The following is a 19,215-nucleotide window of genomic DNA, read 5'->3' as shown; positions in this document are numbered from 1 at the left end:
TCTCCTTGCTGGCCAGTTCACTGAGTTTCAGGTGAGCTTCAACTTTCACAACAAGCCCGTCGGGTTGGAGCGGCAGGAGTGTCCGGCGAAATTATAACGATTCGGAACCGGGGATTTCACAGGCTAAGATTAAACTTTTCACTTCAGCTAAAGTGTCAGGACAGATGAAACTAAACAGCTCGACTTCACTGTGGAGAAAATGCACTGGGAACAATTTCTCCGTTTGACGAATGGAAAGGTGAGCGCCGCTTTCTGCCCATGCTGTGGTCTCCTTTTGTGCTATTTTGTGACAGAAGGTGACCGATAAAAAAGTGCTAGTTTAGTTTCTCTTTACTGTAAAGCCACCTGGCAGACAGAAACTTCCATCAGGAGTTTTGGCTTTCTCCCGGATGCATTGTGGTTTCTGTTGTTGACTGCGATGCCTGTCATCAATTAGTCATGGCGATGTGCACACAGGTGAGCCTCTGGTGCCTTATGTTTTTACCTGTTCTGCGTGTGGTAATTACAGCAAGCCCATTTACAGGCTGAGTGATGTGTGAGTGGTGGATGCCGGTGTGAATAACCGTCACCGGCGCGTCTCTCGGCTTTTCGGTGTTCTGGCTTGGTTTCTAAGCCCCTGTGGTGTGCTGTGCTGTTAGGTTCAGCTGCTTATTTTCTGTGCACGCTCAGTGATGAGAATAATATTTTGATCACAATCCCCCCTTGAACAAGATTACCTCCAGCAGTATCACAGTGTGTTCAGTGTGTTCTTTCCCCTGAGGCGTTTGAGGAAATGAATCACACCGTCGTGCCTGTGATTGAAGGTGCTAAGTTCATCATCTGCTCAGGTTGAGTTTATCTACTTTTTGAAAAAATCCAGGAAAAACTCAATTTAGATTGTGTCTTTAATTTTCCCACAAATGCTTCGTGGCTTATGGACAAAATCAGGTCAGCATCTGAAAAAACACAGATAAATATTCTTAATCTGTGAAACTGTTGTGAACAAAAATCTAATATCCTGCCAGTCTTCTCCCATATTGTTGCTCCTTTAACAAAAAAAAAATTGATATGGCTGATACTCTTCATTCTGTTGTTGCCTGTTTAACCAAACAAAAAGAGACTTGTGGATAGCTCTGAATTCACACCTGGAAGTGTTGAGTTTTGTATGGATGTGCTAAAGAATGTGAAAGATATTTTTTTCTTTTCTTCTTCTTTTTTTCTTCCACTTTCCTTTCTTTGTAAAACCCTAAATGAAATATTAATATCTTGCATCTTCCTCTTCAGACAAACTGACCGCTAGTTGCCTTTTCAACTGCCTCAATTTGCCTTTTTCCATGCGACTGGCTGCAGAAATGCAGAAGTCTCTGTTTTCAGTGTGTCAGCAAAATGACTAAGAAACCATCATATGCAACCCCACCACCACCCCTTCTTATTTTCCTCTTAAATTCCTTATTCCGTCATCTGACCTCCTTACCTACCCTAATCTTCCTCTTCTCCTATGTCCTCACTTCAGATCGACCGGCTGGAGGTCAGTGGACTGGGCCAAACACCCCTGGCTGTGTCTTGTGGGGCAGATAGTTCATTCCCAGGGGGTGAGGATGGCACTCCTGACCCTCAGCGCACCAAACAGGCGATCGCCCAGCTGCAGCAGAAAATCCTCAAGCTCACAGAGCAGATTAAGATCGAGCAGACAGTCAGGGATGACAACGTTGCAGAGTACCTCAAACTGGCCAACAATGCTGACAAACAGCAAAGCACACGCATCAAACAGGTGAAATAGTTATTGCACTGCTTTTGAAAATTTTTGTGAAAGACTTCATCTGGGAGACAACTTGACTCATGTTTTTAACAGACTGGTATGCTTCTGTGGCAATTAGTGAATTAACGTTAAACCTGTTAGCTCTGTTTTGCTTGTACCTAGAGGGAGGCAGGGAGCTCACTAAATATATGGAAGTGGACCGTTTTATTGCAGTGTCATCTGTATTACTCTCATTAATGAAATCTTGTTCTGTGGCTGTCAGGTTTTTGAGAAAAAGAACCAGAAGTCAGCACAGACCATCCAGCAGCTGCAGAGGAAGCTGGAGCACTACCATCGGAAACTGCGAGAAGTGGAGCACAACGGTATCCCACGCCAGCCCAAGGATGTTCTGCGGGACATGCAGCAGGGCCTGAAGGATGTCGGAGCCAAAGTCACAGGCTTCAGTGAAGGTGTTGTGGACAGCGTCAAGGGAGGCCTGTCCAGCTTCTCACAGGCCACCCACTCTGCTGCAGGGGCCGTCGTCTCCAAACCTCGGGAGATTGCTTCGCTGATTCGCAACAAATTCGGCAGCGCTGACAACATCCCCTCGCTCAAAGACTCTCTGGATGACCCCTCAGTGGACGAGGGTGTGACAGGGGCTGGTGGACGTTCACTGGGCAGTGCTGGGCATCACCTCCAGTCCAGTCCTAAGTATGGTAGCGAGGATGATTGCTCTAGTGCTACGTCAGGCTCAGCGGGGGCCAACAGCACCACTGGGGCACCTGGAGGCCCCCCCAGTTCCAAGGGCAACACACTGGAGAGGAGCCAGAGCTCCAGCCTGGACATGCTGATGCAGGAGGTGCAGGAGCTGAGGGAGGGTCAGGCACGGCTAGAGGAGAGCCTTGATGGCTTGAAGACCCACTATCAGAGAGACTACACAGTTGTTATGCAAGCACTACAGGAAGAACGCTTCAGGTACAGAGAGAAAAGAGAACATATGACATTGTGTGTCATACATTCCTGAAGTGTTTCTAGTTAACACATGAAAACCCCTAAATCTGAAATCATGTGTAATCAGGAAGAATGACCATATTTAGAAAGATACTTCTGAACACATACCATCACAGGCAACACTCCCACTGCTTGTGCTCTAGACAGCTCTTTTATCAAAGCTTTCTCAAAGAAGATCAAAACAAAACCCTGACCTGGACCTCATCTGCATCAACATGTACAGCTTGTATAAAGATGCTGCTTTTATACTCAGCCTCAAAGCATATGTGCCACAGCCACATTCATTACATTATGCAGATTTTGAGTGGCAGTGTTATTGTTCTCTATGTGTCCCTCATGAACAGGACTGTTACAGCAAATAGCAAGTTCTTTTAGCATTTATCTGAACTGGGTATTAAATTGTTTCTATCTTATGCGCATATTAGAGAATTTTAAGTTAACATTTAAACTGGCATGCTCCACAAAAGGGACAGACACACCTGCACATTTCACAAGTGTCGTCTAAGTGCAAAGATCTTCAGTGTTATTTCAGCCCCTGTCCCAGCTCTGCATATAGACTCAGACGTCTGTGTGAAGCTTCTGTGGGCAGTTGGCCTTTAAAAAAAAAAAAAAACACATTCACATTCCTCCAGAATGTTCTGAAGACAGGGCACAAAGATTAAGAGGGTCAGCAAAGAGGCAGGACAATGGTTTGGGGGTGGGGGGATTTATAGTGAAAAAGCATTTTTCTCCCTAAAATGTCCATTTGAGTCAAGAATGGTCTGTTTTCGTCCTCTAAGACCAAAATAATAGTAAGCACTATGGAGCTGTTTTCAGCCTGCCTACAGGGAATAACCATTCATAAACCAATCATGTTGCTCAATAGCTCCTCAGGGACCGAATCCACCCTTAGCAAAACCAAGAACTGCCTAAAATGTGACTGTCTAAACTAGGGGCTGCAAATAATGATTATTTACCTAATTCATTCATTTAATCTGAAACAATTAATCAATCAACAGAAAATTAATCAGTAACATTTTTTATAATCAATTAATAAGTAAGTAGTAATTTCTCAAATTATTACGCCTTCTTAAATGTGAATGTTTGTTAGTTTGCTTAGTTTTCTGTGATAGTAAAATCAATATCTTTAGATTTTGAAGGCGTCACCTCGGGACATTCCTTATTATTTGACTTTTCCAGACCAAAATAATCAACAAATATTTTTTTTTTAGTGTATACAATCAATAATAATAATGATAAAAATAATAATACATGAGTTCATGACCCAGAGCTCAATATGACTGTTCAGTTTGATCAACCATCAAAGAAATGAGAAAATAAAAACAAGCAAAGCTTTTTTATATCACATTCTGCCACCCAGCATTATATACATACTGTTTATATTACCTACCTGTATAAGAATATCTGTATAATTCTGTCAAATTCAGGCACGCATATACAGGCGCTGTCCCTCTCTATTCTTGACCTATGCTGTCCATCCAATTGTATGTGCCTGCCAAAATAAACAGCAGTATAGCTCCTTCTCCTCCTGCTTGGCACATCCCATTGGCATGTCTCATACTGCTGACTGTCTCTGATTGGCCAGTTGGATCAGGAGATGAGTAAGCATGTCCTAATCTTGTCAGGGCAAGTCATCAGTCCAGTCAGGTGCCGTGTGGTCAGATGCCTCCGGGGTCTGTTTCTGCTAATTCCCGCATGTGTTTCCTTGTCTAAGCTAATTATGCCACCGTCCCTCACGTGTGTGTGTTTTACTTTCCATCTGTGTGTTCAGGTGTGAACGTCTGGAGGAGCAGCTGAACGACCTGACAGAACTTCACCAGAATGAGATCCTGAACCTCAAACAGGAGCTGGCCAGCATGGAGGAGAAGATCGCCTACCAGTCTTATGAGAGAGCCAGAGACATCCAGGTTTGTCTGTCAGGCTAGGATTCACAAGCACACCATCCAAGAGTCTAAAATAAATTAGCTATAACAATCAGCTCTGTCAGAATTGCATTTTTTTCTTATTCTCTATCTGTATTCAAAATTGGATGTGTTATAAATGGCAGTGAGTTGTAGAGATGATAAGTGCAGATAAAGCAAAGTATTAATTATTCTGGTCCTCACTCCTGACCGGTTGAGTCATGTTGAAGGCATAACAAAATACCTTATACACAAACACCAACATGCTTGACATTTCATATATAACAGTATATAACTGAAATTCAGCATTCACTCATAGAGGTACTTACTGTTAATATAATTGTTAAATAATTTTATGGTCTCTTCTAATATATGGAACTCCTAGATGACATATTTTACATGAAAAGATACATAAATTAATAATTCATAATATCAGTAAATGCAGGGAAACACAAAAATGAACCACTACTCTTTAAAATAATTCAGTATCTTTTGTTACAGTCCTTATGTAGTAGTCTAATTTCATTTTCATTTTTCAAATCTTATGTTTATTTCACTGTGGTGTTTTTCACAGTGATGCTTTTATTTTTATGATGTTGTCACCAATCCCCGTTTCCTAGACTATTATCCAATCACATGCCCTGCAACCTCTCAGCCCACTCAGCAGCTGATTCTGTCTGTATCCAGGTAGCTCCTGTTAGCTACACCAACAACAATGCTGATGTAACACTGAGTTACTGTGATAACAAGAGTGACATTTCACACAAATAAATATAGTTTTAATCATTTCAATTAAATCACAATTTGCTGGTTTAAGTTTTCAGAATATATTCTTATGACTCAGTATTTCTTTGTGTCTTATGTATTTATATATTTTTGTTGTTTTTGTGTTTGAGTTCCACATTAAGAGGTCTCAGTGCTCAGCCTCTCTATCTTACTGCCTTATGTTAGTTAGTCGTAAAATAATCTGCTCGGACTAGACATCACTAAGTTAGACTGAAACTTTGAAGTGGTCACACACCCTCTGACAGTTGAAGGCATTATCTCATTGTGCGTGTTGACACTTTAAACAGAAAGATGAGACAGAGAATCCAGTCTGTCCATCTGCTTGTCTGTTTGCTCAAAACATCAGGCATTTCCTAATGTGGGCCTTGTGTGTGTGTGTGTGTGTGTGTGTGTGTGTGTGTGTGTGTGTGTGTGTGTGTTTGTGTGTGTACCTGTATGAAGTGTACGTACAACTCAAGTTGCCCCTTGCTACATTTCCTTTCCCTCCCAGTGGGGGGTGGTAGAGCTATATATATATATATATATATATATATACTCCCAGTGGCCACTTTATTAGGTACAACAGTAAAACCTAATGCATATAGAACAGCCAGAGCTTTCAATGCCACCTTAATGAAACTGATAATGTTATTTTTTAAATGACACTGTCACTGAGGTGTTTAGGTATTTAACTATATGTTTATTAATGAAGTTGTAGTTTGCAGTGGTGTTGAACTGAACTTTATTATACTCAGATGTGTTTGTAATGTTTTTCCCACATTGATGTATTTACAGACATCTTAGAAACACACTTCAACATAAAGCCAGTCCAGCACAGAAAGGTGACCACAGAGTGTGTACTATAGTTTAGTTTTTGTAGATGTTTTGTTTCTGTGTGACTTGGCTTACTTTTCTTCCTCTGCATGTCCTCTGCAGGAAGCATTAGAGGCCTGTCAGACCAGGATCTCTAAGATGGAGCTTCAGCAGCAGCAACAGCAGGTCGTCCAGTTGGAGGGGCTGGAAAATGCGACAGCCAGGACCCTCCTGGGAAAACTTATCAATGTGCTGCTGGCCCTTATGGCTGTCCTTCTGGTCTTTGTCTCAACTGTGGCCAACTGTGTGGTCCCCCTGATGAAGACACGTTCGCGCTCACTCTCCACTCTCCTCCTCATCCTCCTGCTGGCCTTCTTGTGGAGAAACTGGGACGCTCTCTCGGGGTACACGCACCGAGCTCTGCAGCCACCAGGATGACCAGACCGAAGCCAGCAACGTGTTGCTTTGGTGACGCCAGGTGATGTAACTGTAGCCAGAGTCGTGCAGGATGTTTGAAGAACGCGATTGCCGTTAGGATGGCTGTGTGGCCGGGCACTGAAAATTCGGCTGAGCACTTTCGGACACGCCCTGGAATCAAGATAAAGTGGAAGAAACAGAGTACAGCTGAGAACACTCATGATTTTCATTTAGGAAGGATGAGACTGTTTACATTTTGAAATGAACTGTTGTGTTGTTATCTCTCACAGAATGCAGCATTGTACTGTTTTTACTGTTCTTTAGAGTTTAATCAATTATAATGTTATTATTTCTAATAATATTATTTTTATTTTCAATGTTATTTTATTCAGTATCATGTAGCGTTACGCTTCCCTCACTCTACATGAAGGGGAGTTTAGTCAGGAAACCGGGCTGGCGATTTCGCCCCAATGGCCTAGTCCAATTGTAGAGACATGCAAATGTGATAATGTGGCTGACTTCCTTTAGGAAGAGAACTCTTACCTAGCTGTGACTGGTAGATTTGAACCATGGCTGAAAACCTTCCTGGGAGTTGCTTCTTTCTTGCTGTGATGAAATTTGTTCGGACAGAACATTTTGAAGGACCGACCATGACTTTGGAGTGTCATGATGACTAGAGACTTTTTGTGCTTCCTTACCATTTCTAATAGCAAAGATCACATGCTTTTACTTATTTCCTTTTTTTTGAGTAAAACAGGAAAACATGTGTTACATAGGGGAGATTATTAATGAAACATAAAGAGAAAATGGGCCAGTTTAAGAGGGAAAAGCTACTACAGGCTGCTTACCATAGAGACAGCACATAAACACAGAGAACATCTGTTTATTGTCAAGCCCCTGCCATATTTGCAGCATGTGTAGAATGCTGTGTGTTTTCATCTAGAAAATTACAAAGGAACCGTTCTTTCTTTTTAAAAGCAATGAGAAAAGGCCATCGTCCTAGTGAAATCAATTTACAAGGATAATTGCCCCTCCCCCTCATATTTGATTTGATCAGGTTCGGAAAAAGAGACTACTGGTGCTTTTCCAGCTCCATCTCATTTGGAACAGTAATGCTGCTGCTTCATATCTACAGTGCAAGTCGTCTCCACTGCCATGCCAGTCAAATGCACACTGCCAGTATGTGACATTGTACTATTCATCAGACACGCTCCCTGCATATTATCTCAGTGGCCGTCCTTCTGTTGTCTACATGTACACCATGTTAATGGTGTAATGACCCAGTGCCAAACCTTAGTTAACCCAGGGATGCCTGTGCACCCGAAAGCGCCAACCTGAGAGGACAGAAAAGGGAGGTTGCTCAGCAGGTTTAGCTTCTATTCATGAATGTCTTGCATTGATGCCAAGGATGTATCTTTTTGGGAGATGTAACTTTTGCAAGGGAAAAGCTATTAGAGAATTCATAACCTGAACATGAACTTGACTCCGGATCCTCAGTTGTGTTTCTGCACCTTGCTTTCTTGAGTACAGTTCCTCGGCTCAGCCTCCAGTCTTTCTTACACTCTCCCTCTTTCTCATCTAGTCGAGGACACGACAAGATGACCTAGCACGTTAAATAGTCCACCCTGCATTTCATTGCTGAGACGCTGATTTCCTAACAGATAGTGAAATCATTTGTACCGTACAGCTGCACTTTAGCACACTGCTAGATAACATGTAGGTCAGGTTGAGGCTTGAGAAACCTTTGATAGAGACTTCAAAGGTTGTCACTCTTAAGACATTAGTCCTCAGAGGGATAAGACGAGTTCACTCAGGTCAGGATCACTGTCATCTCTGTCTTAAGATAAAACTCACACGGAGTAATTTTGCTCATTTCTTGTCAAAAATGTCGACAAAGTTGATTCCTCTCGTGGCAAACATGCAATTAAAATGGCAGGATGTAGATTTAAGAATCTGTTTCAATTTTGCCATCGTGGGCGAGGCAGACAAGTTGAGAGTGAGCTGACTTTTGACCTTAGCTTGACCTTGAAGTATCTCCTATGATATAGGGTTATGTGCTAAACCACTCTAGTGCCTTCTGACGTCCTTTTCTAAGTGTGGAATAAATAAAGTGCATTCCTGACTAAACTCATGTGCTATTACTATTTCTTAAAAGTGACTTGTTTTAATTGAACTCTCCCTGTCTGTGTGTGTGTGTGTGTGCGTGTGTGTGTGCGTGCGTGCGCGTGGTATGTGAACATATTCTGTGGTCAAAGTCCTCTTGCAGGTTCGTCATGTGACCGCTAGATGGAGATCTTTTGCCTTGTATCCCCATGATGTTTTTTCCGTAGCTGTGAAAGGCTGTGTTTAGTTTGTGTGAATGGTCTGCTACAAGGGAGGTTGGGGTCTGAACACATGGAGGTGTCACTTCTTATCAGGAAGGAAACAGGTTGGGTGGAAGGCCCCTTTAACCGCAGTCTTGGGCCACCAGGGACAATATTTTCACTATAAACACAGGAGAGACCATTTTTACCCCACTTTTTTCAACTATTTTCCCTCCCCCTCTCTCTCTCTCTCTCTCTCTCTCTCTCTCTCTCTCTCTCTCTCTCTCTCTCTCTCTCTCTCACTCACACACACGCGAGCGCACATGCACACAACTTAATTCCGTTGGATGTGTTTGATTGAGCAGCACCAAACCGCAACACTCAGTCACACCTCGCCGGTGATATCTGATGCTGACAGCTCTGACCCGCACTGAGCCTTATCCCTGCAGGACCTCATGTTCGCCTCCTCGCTGCCTGCTGAGGCTCGCGCTCTCACGCACGCGCGCCCTGTCGAGACTGTTGGCGGTTCAGTCACTGTGCAGTGCAGCAGTGCAGTTGGGGGGGGGGGGTCATTATGTTGCACTTTATCAGAGCGCCTTCCTCATTTTCTACCCTGCCAGATTTGATGCGCATGGCTGTGCGCCAAGGTAAACACGGGGCGCACTTATCTGCCCTGCTGAAAGCTGCAAGTGGTGACTGGGGGAGCCGCGAGAGGAGAGAGTGAGTTTGTCCCCAGAGGAGTCCACAGTAAATAGGCACAAGCGATTGCGCACGATTTAGCATCAACTCTAATTATTGCATGATATTTCAGAGATAACACGCCTGCAAACTGATTTATGCAGCGTCTGACACATTCGTCCTCGTTTCCCTACCAGGGATCATTCATTTCTATTCAGAGGTGGGAGCATATGCACACTCCATCCACAGACAAAAATGCTAACCATATTCGTGCATTTTTGAGTGGGGGCGCATGTGTTGTGCTTGAATATTTATGAGGTAAAGCGCTCAAGAAAGCTATGTTGGATAGATGTGAATGTCAAAAACCGGAAAGGTGTGCTGATGTGCCCATCTGGTAGCACTTTCACGGTGCTTACAGCGCCGTATGTGCCCAAAACGGAACCCTCCGGATCTGCAGAACTAATGTGAGAGCCGGGTGAGTGGGGAACACAGGAGGTGGGAGGATGACCCGTCATTAACCCCAAGATGAGCGGAACCACGCAGGGGCAGGGATTCATCAAGTGTCCCATCTTGAAAGGAAAAGTGAATGGTCATTACAACTTCATATGGCACCACGAGTTCACCTTCTAGCTTAGATAAATTCATGTTTAAAATGAAGTTAATATTCGATCTTGCGGTTCGACACGAACAAATTAGTGTCAAATGCAGATGGATCAAATGAAAAATGACATTCGGGTAAAATTAGGTCTGATAATTGTAGAGTGATCGATCACAACACAGTGGCCTGACAGATGGGAGGTGGCATTACAGGGAGGAAGTGCCACTCCTCAATGAGTTAGCGCCCCTGTCCACAATAAAGCCAATTTTACTTTTAAATATGTACTTTAATAATTCTTTATCCGTGGACCAGATGTTGAATAAGCCGGACATAAAACATGGCTTGTAACAAGTTTGGTCACATTTGTGCGGGTATGACATTATCCAGAAATTGCGCATAAGCAAATCAACTTTAAACAAGCTGTTTGTCACGAGTAGTCTATTGTGTAAAGATCATAAAAATCTGAACGAGGTATTGTGACTCAGTGCTTCAGGAGAGAGGCTGCTGAGCAGCACAGTGGGCAGAGAGGGACAGAGGAGGCAGCCTGAAAAAGGAAGCACGACTCGCTTATCGCGTCATTCTGGGTCTAGGCGTTGAGCAGGAAACAGCCTTTCCTCTCGGATTGTCGCAGTCGGAACAAACACATAATTTTGTCTTTGCTCAATGCACCCCACGGCACAGAACACGCGGAAGCCGGTCAGAAGGAAAAATGCCTCCTTCGATAGAGATAGCTGTTCTGCTCCTCAGCGTCCTGGCTTTGGAGACGCGCCGGAGTGCCAGCGCGCTGCACATCCAACAGGCTTTCACGTCTCCAAATCAGACCAATAACTTCGTGGTGGACCCGGTGTCCAGAAAGGTCTACCTGGCCACCGTCAACACGGTCTACCAGCTGAACGGTACCTTGAGCATCGAGGTGGAGAAGAGGACCGGGCCGGTGGAGGACAACCTGTTGTGCCATGCGCCACAGCTGCCCCAGGCTCCGTGCGAGCATCCTAAATCCCTCACTGACAACTACAACAAGCTCCTTAAACTGGACCGAGAGCAAGGGGTCGTAGTGGTGTGTGGATCCGTGTATCAAGGCTTCTGTGAGCTCAGAAAGATGGATAACATTTCGGAGATAGCGGTGGAGTTCCCACCTCAGGGCGAGAAGACTGTTTTCCCCAGCATGCTCAACATTGCTGCTAATCACCCAAACGCATCCACTGTCGGGCTCATCTTCAAGAGCCATGGGGGAAACACCCGGCTGCTCGTCGGGGCCACGTACACGGGGGCTGGTACCCAGTTTTTCCCCAAGAATCACAGCAAGGAGGACCTGCGCTTTGAAAACACCCCGGAGATCGCCATCCGCTCCCTGAACGTCAAGGATCTGTCCCGACTTTTCACTTATGACATTAACCCTTCTGAGGATAACGTATTCAAGATCAAACAAGAGGTTAAAACCAAAAACAAGCTGAACTTCGTCCACGCTTTCATTCAGAAGACTTACTCATATATCGCCTTCAATAATGACGCGAAAACGGGCCACAAGGAGAGTCAGCCCAACAGCATCCTCGCCAGGATATGTCTGGATACAGAGAACCCCCGAAAATCCTCCGGGCCGGAGAGCAGGAAGCTCACTGAGTCCTACATCCAGATGCCTCTACAGTGTGGATATAACGGGAACATTTACAACCGGCTGGTGTCTGTGTACCCCGCGGAGGTCCACACGGACGACGGGCAGGTCTCAGAGTCGTACCTGTTCGGAGTGTTTTCCAGACAGACGGACAGAAAGTCTGCTCTGTGCGCTTTCAAGTTTGGAGACATCGAGGAGGAGATCCGACAAGGCCGCAGGAACTGCTCCAACTCTCCCAGCAGCGATGTTCAAGTGCTGGACAGCGTTATCCAGGGCTCCGGGGCAGCCTGCATTCAGAAGGGAAACCTGGTGGTAAGGACCACAGATCTATTTTTTTACTCTACATAAACTTTGATTCCGTGATTTCATTTTATGAAGTGGTATTAGTCTAAAAGTTCAATTTATTACACAAAATGGGAAGAAATTTATTAGTTGAGGTAGTTCCACTTAACTCAAGTTTCCTATAAACCAGGATCAGCATCTTGGGGGCAGAATAATATTTACAGCAAGGGAACAACAGACAATTTATTAATCTCACCAACAGATTTTCCACCCGTTTGAAAAAAAATAAGATGCGGTATTATTTCATTTATGTTTTGATTTATTATGTTTGAATTATTGTTAACATTATTGGATTCAAAATGGATACATCCCTGTTGTACAAAGCCTGTAGATGAAGAAATTTATTTTTATTTATTTTTTATTCATCCCCCTTTTTTATGACCTCTACTTCTGCAAACCAGAGCCTCCATCCTCGCATGCCTAAACATATGTGGCGAATAAACCTGCTTCTCAGTCTGATTTATGAAAGCTGCAGCCCAGTGCAGTTGTTAAGGGTGTATGAAATAAGAAAACCTCACTCATGACTGCTGTAAATATCTGACAGTTTCCATTTATGCTTACAAGCGGTTATCCTCTTCAGCCCTGAGGCTCATGATTTGCAGAGAGGATCTCCCATGTCACGAGCAGAGGTCATGATAGTTGGAAAGATGCTCCAGAGCCACACCCAGGGTTATGGGAAGGGTGAGACTCCTCTCACATCCAGCAGCTCCCTGTCTTATCAGATATAGAGAGGAAAGGGTCAGTAGTGTAGGATTTTTTTTCATTTAAACCTCAGACATATATATTTTTTTATTGCATGATTGCTTCTAACTATAACTCTGCCAAAAATTCAGCACAGCGCTGGTGAATAAATAGCAGCTTTGTCATGAACACACGGTCAGATTATCTTGTGTTTTTAATTACATGCTTTTCTACTCGCATACCACACAAAATATTTGCTCTTAAGGAAACTTTGCCATTCTATACTGTATTTGCGCCCTCTGTTTTATGGATGCTGTCAAAGATGGCTTTGCACAGTCTCATAGGAATGCAGCGAAATTCCAGCTTTTAACTATGGTGGCTTTGACTGACAGAACCGAGGTCAAAGGAGACTGTCCCGCGACCACCGTGCTGTCGGGTCAGAGAGTTGCCCTCCTCGCTGGCACTGCCTTGTTGGCGGTGGCCCCTGGGCCAATCCTCCCGTGACCAGTTTTCTGAATCCTATCTCAATCGGCCCGCAGGCCTTTCCTGAGATAGACAAGTGCTCAGTTCAAAGTGGTTTTGAGGAGATTTTTTCTCTCTCTCGCTGTATTACAACCTACTTACTCCTCACAGAATAAAGTTAGTCTTTCTTTAGTTGAGCATTTTTGTTGCCATGACCGCTGAAATGTGATCTTTTTTGTAGTCAACAGTCTGAAGGCCAGCACTGAGGGAAAGCCAGACACAATTTGAGATAAGAGAGACAACTCCGTGAGCAGAAGGGCCCGTGGGAAACGACTCTACAAATATCCACTGTGCTTAATTCTTTCTTTCTTTTTTTTTTGCCTCTGCGTGGTCTAAAATATTCAGAGAATTCCCAATAGATCCTGGTGCTCATCCAAGCGTGGCACTAATGTTTTATCATTGCCTGCTGAGGATTTGACGAAAGCAGAGTCTTATGAGTGTTGAAGACCCTTGTAAGCCCTTTTCAAGTATTCACTGAGATGTCTAAAAAGTGATTTAGAAGAATGAGCAGCACCATTGTGATAGCTGCTATCACTTCTTGTTTTCCACTTCACTTTCATCACACAGCGCTCTTTTCGCGCTTTGTTCTCCCCTGTTTGCTAATCTTTATGGCGTGCTCCTATATGAAAGCTGATGAGAACTGAACTCTCTCTCTCTCTCTCTCTCTCTCTCTCTCTCTCATTTGTCCGTGTTCTAGTTGCAGCCCGAGCAGCTGGACTGTGGTGCGGCCCACCTACAGCACCCTCTGGCCCTACGGAGGCCCCTGAGGGCCATTCCTCTGTTTGAATACCCAGGCCTTAGTTCAGTCTCTGTGGACTATGTACACAACCACACTGTGGTTTTTCTAGGAACCAGTAGTGGACGACTTCGCAAGGTGAGACGCACACACACACACATACACACACACACACACACACACACACACACACACACACACACAGACGCACACACACACGATATCAGTGCACAGTGAACAAGGAATGAAACTTTTATAAACTAACCTCAGGTAATAATGCAGTTGCAGCACATGGTCATGGAGTTAATATTTTTAATGTGATTGAGCCCTCAAGCTTGGAAAAACTATAAGAGTAACAGTTACATAGTCCTGCTCTGATGTGGCCGCTGAGTCTTTCAATAAACCAAACGTAGGTGTGTGATGAAACACTCAGAGCCCCGTGCAGAACAAACAGGGATTTCTGCTTTCATCTGATAGGTTCTCAGCACTGTCACCACCCCCCCCCCCCCCCCCCCCCCCCATTCATCCATAACCCATCCTGGCCCATTTACTAGTCCTAATCATGTGAACTAATGTTCCTCAGACTCTTTTGACTCGTTTGAGAGATCAACAGAAAGCTGTTTAACAAGGTCGGTTGACGACGTATGACTCAGTCCTGCCGTGCGTTGGTCTGCGACCTCAGCTTTGGAGCATCTGCAGTGGGTCCAGCTTGTGAAAATCTTTCCCGTCTAATTAACAGCATTCCTTAATTCTTTCTCAGCCACATTCCTAGTCACCCCTGACTGGGCTTGCTAAGTAGCGGCCTGCCTGCGAGCGCCGCAAGCTTCTTCTCAGCTGTCTACGGGAACAACATAAACTGACTCTGAAAGCTTTCTGACCCTACTGTTTTGCAATGGGCTGGTACCTTTTACAACATTAAAACCACTCTGCTACGGGGTGTTGTGTTTTGGGCCCGCTAAAAAAGCTCCTTGTTTTCCTCCCCAGATGATGGTACTTCTTTAGCCCCAGCTGAGCGTGCAGTAATTGGTTTTTGGATGGTTTATGCCAGATGCACAACACTGGTTGGGCTGGTGTAAGCGACTGTGTGTATGAGTGTGTTTGTGTATGTCAGTTTGCTTGATTGCAGGTTTGACTCTGATTTTAGGTGTTTAACTTTGTCTGTAGGCCAGTGCAAGAGGTTCAGTGATTTCACGTGTTTACTCAGATGAACGCGCGCACCCTGTGATTATGTGCTACATGTGTGTTCTCTCAGCATGTGTGTCAGCCTTGTTACATATGGAGAGTAGTGTGTTTTCGGTGACCTTGGGCAACAACATGCTCTGTGCTTTTTAGCTTTACGTGTCTTTCTGTCTTTGTGTATCTATATCTGTGTCTGTGTGTGTGTGTGTGTGTGTGTGTGTGTGTGTGTGTGTGTGTGTGTGCGTGTGCGTGTGTGTGTGTGGCAGCATCTGTGAGTGTGTGCCTCTGTGTGTGTTTGTGTGTGTGTGCCCTGAGGATAGAGCTGTTACAGAGGTTAATGGTGCTGTTAGTGTGTGTAATGTGATTCTGACTGTGAGTTTGGCTCAGACTAAACACAGGGGAACAGTGGTTGAGATTAAGTTAGGCCTCTTTTACTGTCTTTGAGAGAGCCCTCAGTGAAGTAATTTGTAATTACATGCATTTTTTAATGAAGTCTCTCCTTCCCCATTACAGCTGACTTCCATTTTCTGCCTCTCGCAGCGTCTGCCTTTATCTCACTCACTCTTGTCCAATTTTACTCCCTCAGTCACTCCTCTCCTCCACTCTTCAGTTCATCGCTTCATTGTCCCCTCTCTTTTACTCACTCTCATATAAAAGGCCCTTTGATTCATTTTGCAAACAAACACACTTTATCTCTTTCTCTCTTGTTCTCTCTCTCGTGCCCCACCTCCATCTGTCTTTATTCTCTCTCTTTTACACCCAGGTACACACAAAGACACAAAGACACACACACACACACACACACACATACATAGAGAATGAGCGCAGAGCAGCTGAGCACTCCTTGGTTGAATAGGGTCTTTCATCTGCAGGCAGATAGACAGAGAATAGAGTCAGAGCGACCTGCCAGTACAGCAGGTGTTTTGTTGGTTGACCTGGTGGCGCACTGTGCCACTGCTCCTCCTCCCTGCTCCTTATTCTGCTCCCTGTCCAGGTGTGTGGGCTGCTGTTTACTCGCTGCTCACTGTGTCACTCTGCTTATGTGTTTGTAGTCACTGGGGTGTGGGGTGAAGACATAGCACAGCTGCTTACTATCTCCAAGGCAGAAGTGTGTGTGTGTGTGTGTGTGTGTGTGTGTGTGTGTGTGTTTGTGAATGGGTGGGTGGGTGGTGTTGTTACAAAAACGACAGTGATATTTGGAGGCTGAGATAATGCCTCTCATCACAAGCCAATGGTTTACTAAGCTTCTGTCTGCTCTGGTTTAACAGTAACCAGCACATCTCAGTGGGTGGTGATGGTTTTGTCTTGTGTGTGTGTGTGTGTGTGTGTGTGTGTGTGTGTGTCTGTTCATGTGACAGCGTGTTTGTGTGTTCAGCGGATGGAGAAGTTACACAGCCCGTGCTTGTCTCCAGATGCTGGTCAGTTTGCCAGTTCCTCAGGATGGCAGGATGTCTCCACTGAAGGGAGACCCGACAAATCGCAGAAATAAGAGCTTTCACTGTCTGCGTGACAGGAAGTGTCACTCAGCACAGTTTGTTTTTCTACGCAGCTCTGTGTGTGTGTGTGTGTGTGTGTGTGTGTGTGTGTGTGTGTGTGTGTCTGTCTGTGTGTGCGCATATGTTTGTGCGTACGTGAGAACATGTCACCCGCTTTATTATCTGGAGTTGTAGGACGGCCAGTGTGTAGATAAATCACCGCTTTAGGGGAACGAGATTAGGCACATTGCTTGAACAAAGGGCCTCCTAAAATATACTTGAGAAGGTTGAGCATGTAAAAAATACTTTGAAATAAAAGACAAACACACTTCACTAAATCTGGCGGCTATTGTTTATACATTAATTTCATAAACAATGAGAGCTTTTGGTGCTGTTTTGTGTATCTCGCTCAGATTTGGATGAGCTACAGTTTCCATATAAAATAATACATTTATCTTGCTAAAACACATCAGTGCTCATTGTTGGTAGCTGTTGCCTCAAAGTTAGAGGTGTGAGCACGATGTGAAAGTTGCTGCCATGAATCCTCTGACATATATAGGTGGAGAAGTGACTTACGAAGCCGCTTCTTCTGAGGTGTTGCTGAACATGACCCCGGATTGGCTCTTACTGAGCCACCTGATGAACAGAAAACGTCTGTGGTTATATTGAGCAATTCTCAGTATTTGAGATGTGAAGCAAAGAGTAGCTCAGTTGACTTTTCCTTGTTGAATTAACACATTTATTCTGCATCTGTTCCAATGCCGCCATCCAACCTGTGTCCTCTGCTCTTCTTCACAGCTGACCCTCCTGGCGAACATGACCTTGGCCAGTCATTGGACACTGAAGCTGCCAGCCAGCGAGGCAGTCCACCACATCATGACTTTTGACCCCAATGACCGGAACTTCCTTTACCTCATGACCTCTCACCATGTAAGAATGTGGCTGAAGTTTGAGACTGCAGTCTCAGGATGCTTGTTGATTCTCACTGCCTCTGCCACTGATTTATTCATGTCAGCATGAAGAAGGATCATAATAGCCACAATCAGACCTCATTTCACAGCTGGTGAATCCTCCTCACCTCAATTTAGCTGAACACTTGCACATATTTGGCAAAGATACCCACGTGTATAGACCTACAATAGGTTTCACTGCTGCACAGGATGTGGCTGCCTCTCCAGCAGTTCTGTTGTCCAATGCAAGAAGCATCTGATTGTTAGTTGACTGTGGTGTGTGCAAGAACTGATGGTTTGACATGCACACTGATAAAGATAAAGATCTTTTCAGACACAGAAGTGGCAAACAAGATCATCCAAAGCATGTTGGAATGCAACATGTAACGTGATTAGTAACACTTTACTTTAAAGTAATAATCCATAAGATTTTCATGACTTTGTCAGCTCAAACTGCCAACCTCCATTTACCTACGATGTGAGAATGCTCCTCTGTTGTATTCATGACAAAATATCTGCTCACAGAGTGTTTGCTGTCTCCAGGATTCTGGGACATGTAGTATGAAACCAGACTTTCAGATACCACTAGTAACCAAATATGTCACCAGATCAACCAGGACTGAAATCTTGTTGTATGTTACATATGTTATACTGTTGTACTGTTGACTGCAACTGATGTAACTGCTTTGTCTTTGTGCTGTGATGTTCAGATGCTGAGGGTGAAAGTGGCAGAATGTGACCAGTGGAAGAGCTGCAGTGACTGTTTGGGAGCAGGTGACGCCCACTGTGGTTGGTGCACTCTGGAGAACAGGTACAAAACACACACACACACACACACACACACACACACACACACAGAGGTTTTGTTTCCCTCTCTCTGTCTATCCAGTTAACTCTCCTCGCCTCGTTCTCTCTCCTCTGCTGCCAGTACGACATAATTCAATCAAACTATCATACGTTTTGGTGTCACGCAAATGCCACATGCTTTTTGACGTAATATCCTGAGAAAATGTGAACATGTCTGTTGTCTGTATTAAAGCAGCTGGAGCTGTTTATATGAGTGACTTAAGTTATTGAAGCAACAAAAGATCAGATTGATGGCTTAATAAAATGATTTGAGCTTGTCATTTTGATACTTTTAGCGTTTGAATCAGTGAAACCACTGAGACTTGTTTGCTCCTTTTCATCATCCTCATTCTCAGTTTCAAAATGTCGCTGGGCTGAATGAGTCTTGGCAGTAACAGTGTGTGTTTTTGGGTTGGAAGGCTCTTGCTGGATCGAGTTGGAATTGCTTTTCATTAGTGCTCAGACTGGGGAGTAACATCATTGTTTGGAGCGGTCTCTTGGTTCTTTGGTCGTTTCGGGAGGGAGTGACAGGCTGGGAGCGCCCAGCGAGGAGTGACTTGGCCAAAGTGTTACTGTGAGCGAGCGAGAGCACACTGTGATTAATGTGGTTCTGTCAGGACTGGCTTTCTGGCTCTGTGCTCACTGGCTTTCAGGAAGAATATGTGTGGT

At 44.4% G+C, this 19,215-nt stretch overlaps 2 protein-coding genes across 7 annotated transcripts in view; both read left to right on the top strand.

Moving 5' to 3' along the window:
* LOC111667174 (transmembrane and coiled-coil domains protein 1) overlaps nt 1-8,751 on the top strand; it is a 44,102-nt gene extending 35,351 nt beyond the window's left edge. For all 6 annotated transcript variants that reach the window (XM_023422792.2, XM_023422791.2, XM_087178350.1 and 3 more), the window contains 4 exons: nt 1,493-1,750; nt 2,001-2,692; nt 4,500-4,635; nt 6,331-8,751. In XM_023422792.2, the coding sequence (XP_023278560.1) occupies nt 1,493-1,750; nt 2,001-2,692; nt 4,500-4,635; nt 6,331-6,645 (1,401 nt within the window). In that variant the 3' untranslated portion in view covers nt 6,646-8,751. The remainder of the gene's footprint in view (nt 1-1,492; nt 1,751-2,000; nt 2,693-4,499; nt 4,636-6,330) is intronic.
* Nucleotides 8,752-10,725: 1,974 nt separating this feature from the next.
* The window catches only part of plxnd1 (plexin D1), a 61,943-nt gene continuing 53,453 nt past the window's right edge, over nt 10,726-19,215 (top strand). Inside the window, exons 1-4 of the mRNA XM_023422745.2 lie at nt 10,726-12,127; nt 14,058-14,234; nt 17,549-17,680; nt 18,411-18,511. Of these exons, the coding sequence (XP_023278513.1) occupies nt 10,913-12,127; nt 14,058-14,234; nt 17,549-17,680; nt 18,411-18,511 (1,625 nt within the window). The 5' untranslated portion in view covers nt 10,726-10,912. The remainder of the gene's footprint in view (nt 12,128-14,057; nt 14,235-17,548; nt 17,681-18,410; nt 18,512-19,215) is intronic.

The sequence above is a fragment of the Seriola lalandi genome, unplaced genomic scaffold (genome assembly GCF_002814215.2).
Source record: "Seriola lalandi dorsalis isolate HSWRI2012SDOR001 ecotype SW California unplaced genomic scaffold, Sedor1 jcf7180002054685, whole genome shotgun sequence".
NCBI classification, from domain to species: Eukaryota; Metazoa; Chordata; class Actinopteri; order Carangiformes; family Carangidae; genus Seriola; species Seriola lalandi.
The sequence above is the reverse complement of the archived record's forward strand: the minus strand, read 5'-3'. Positions and strand labels throughout refer to the sequence as shown.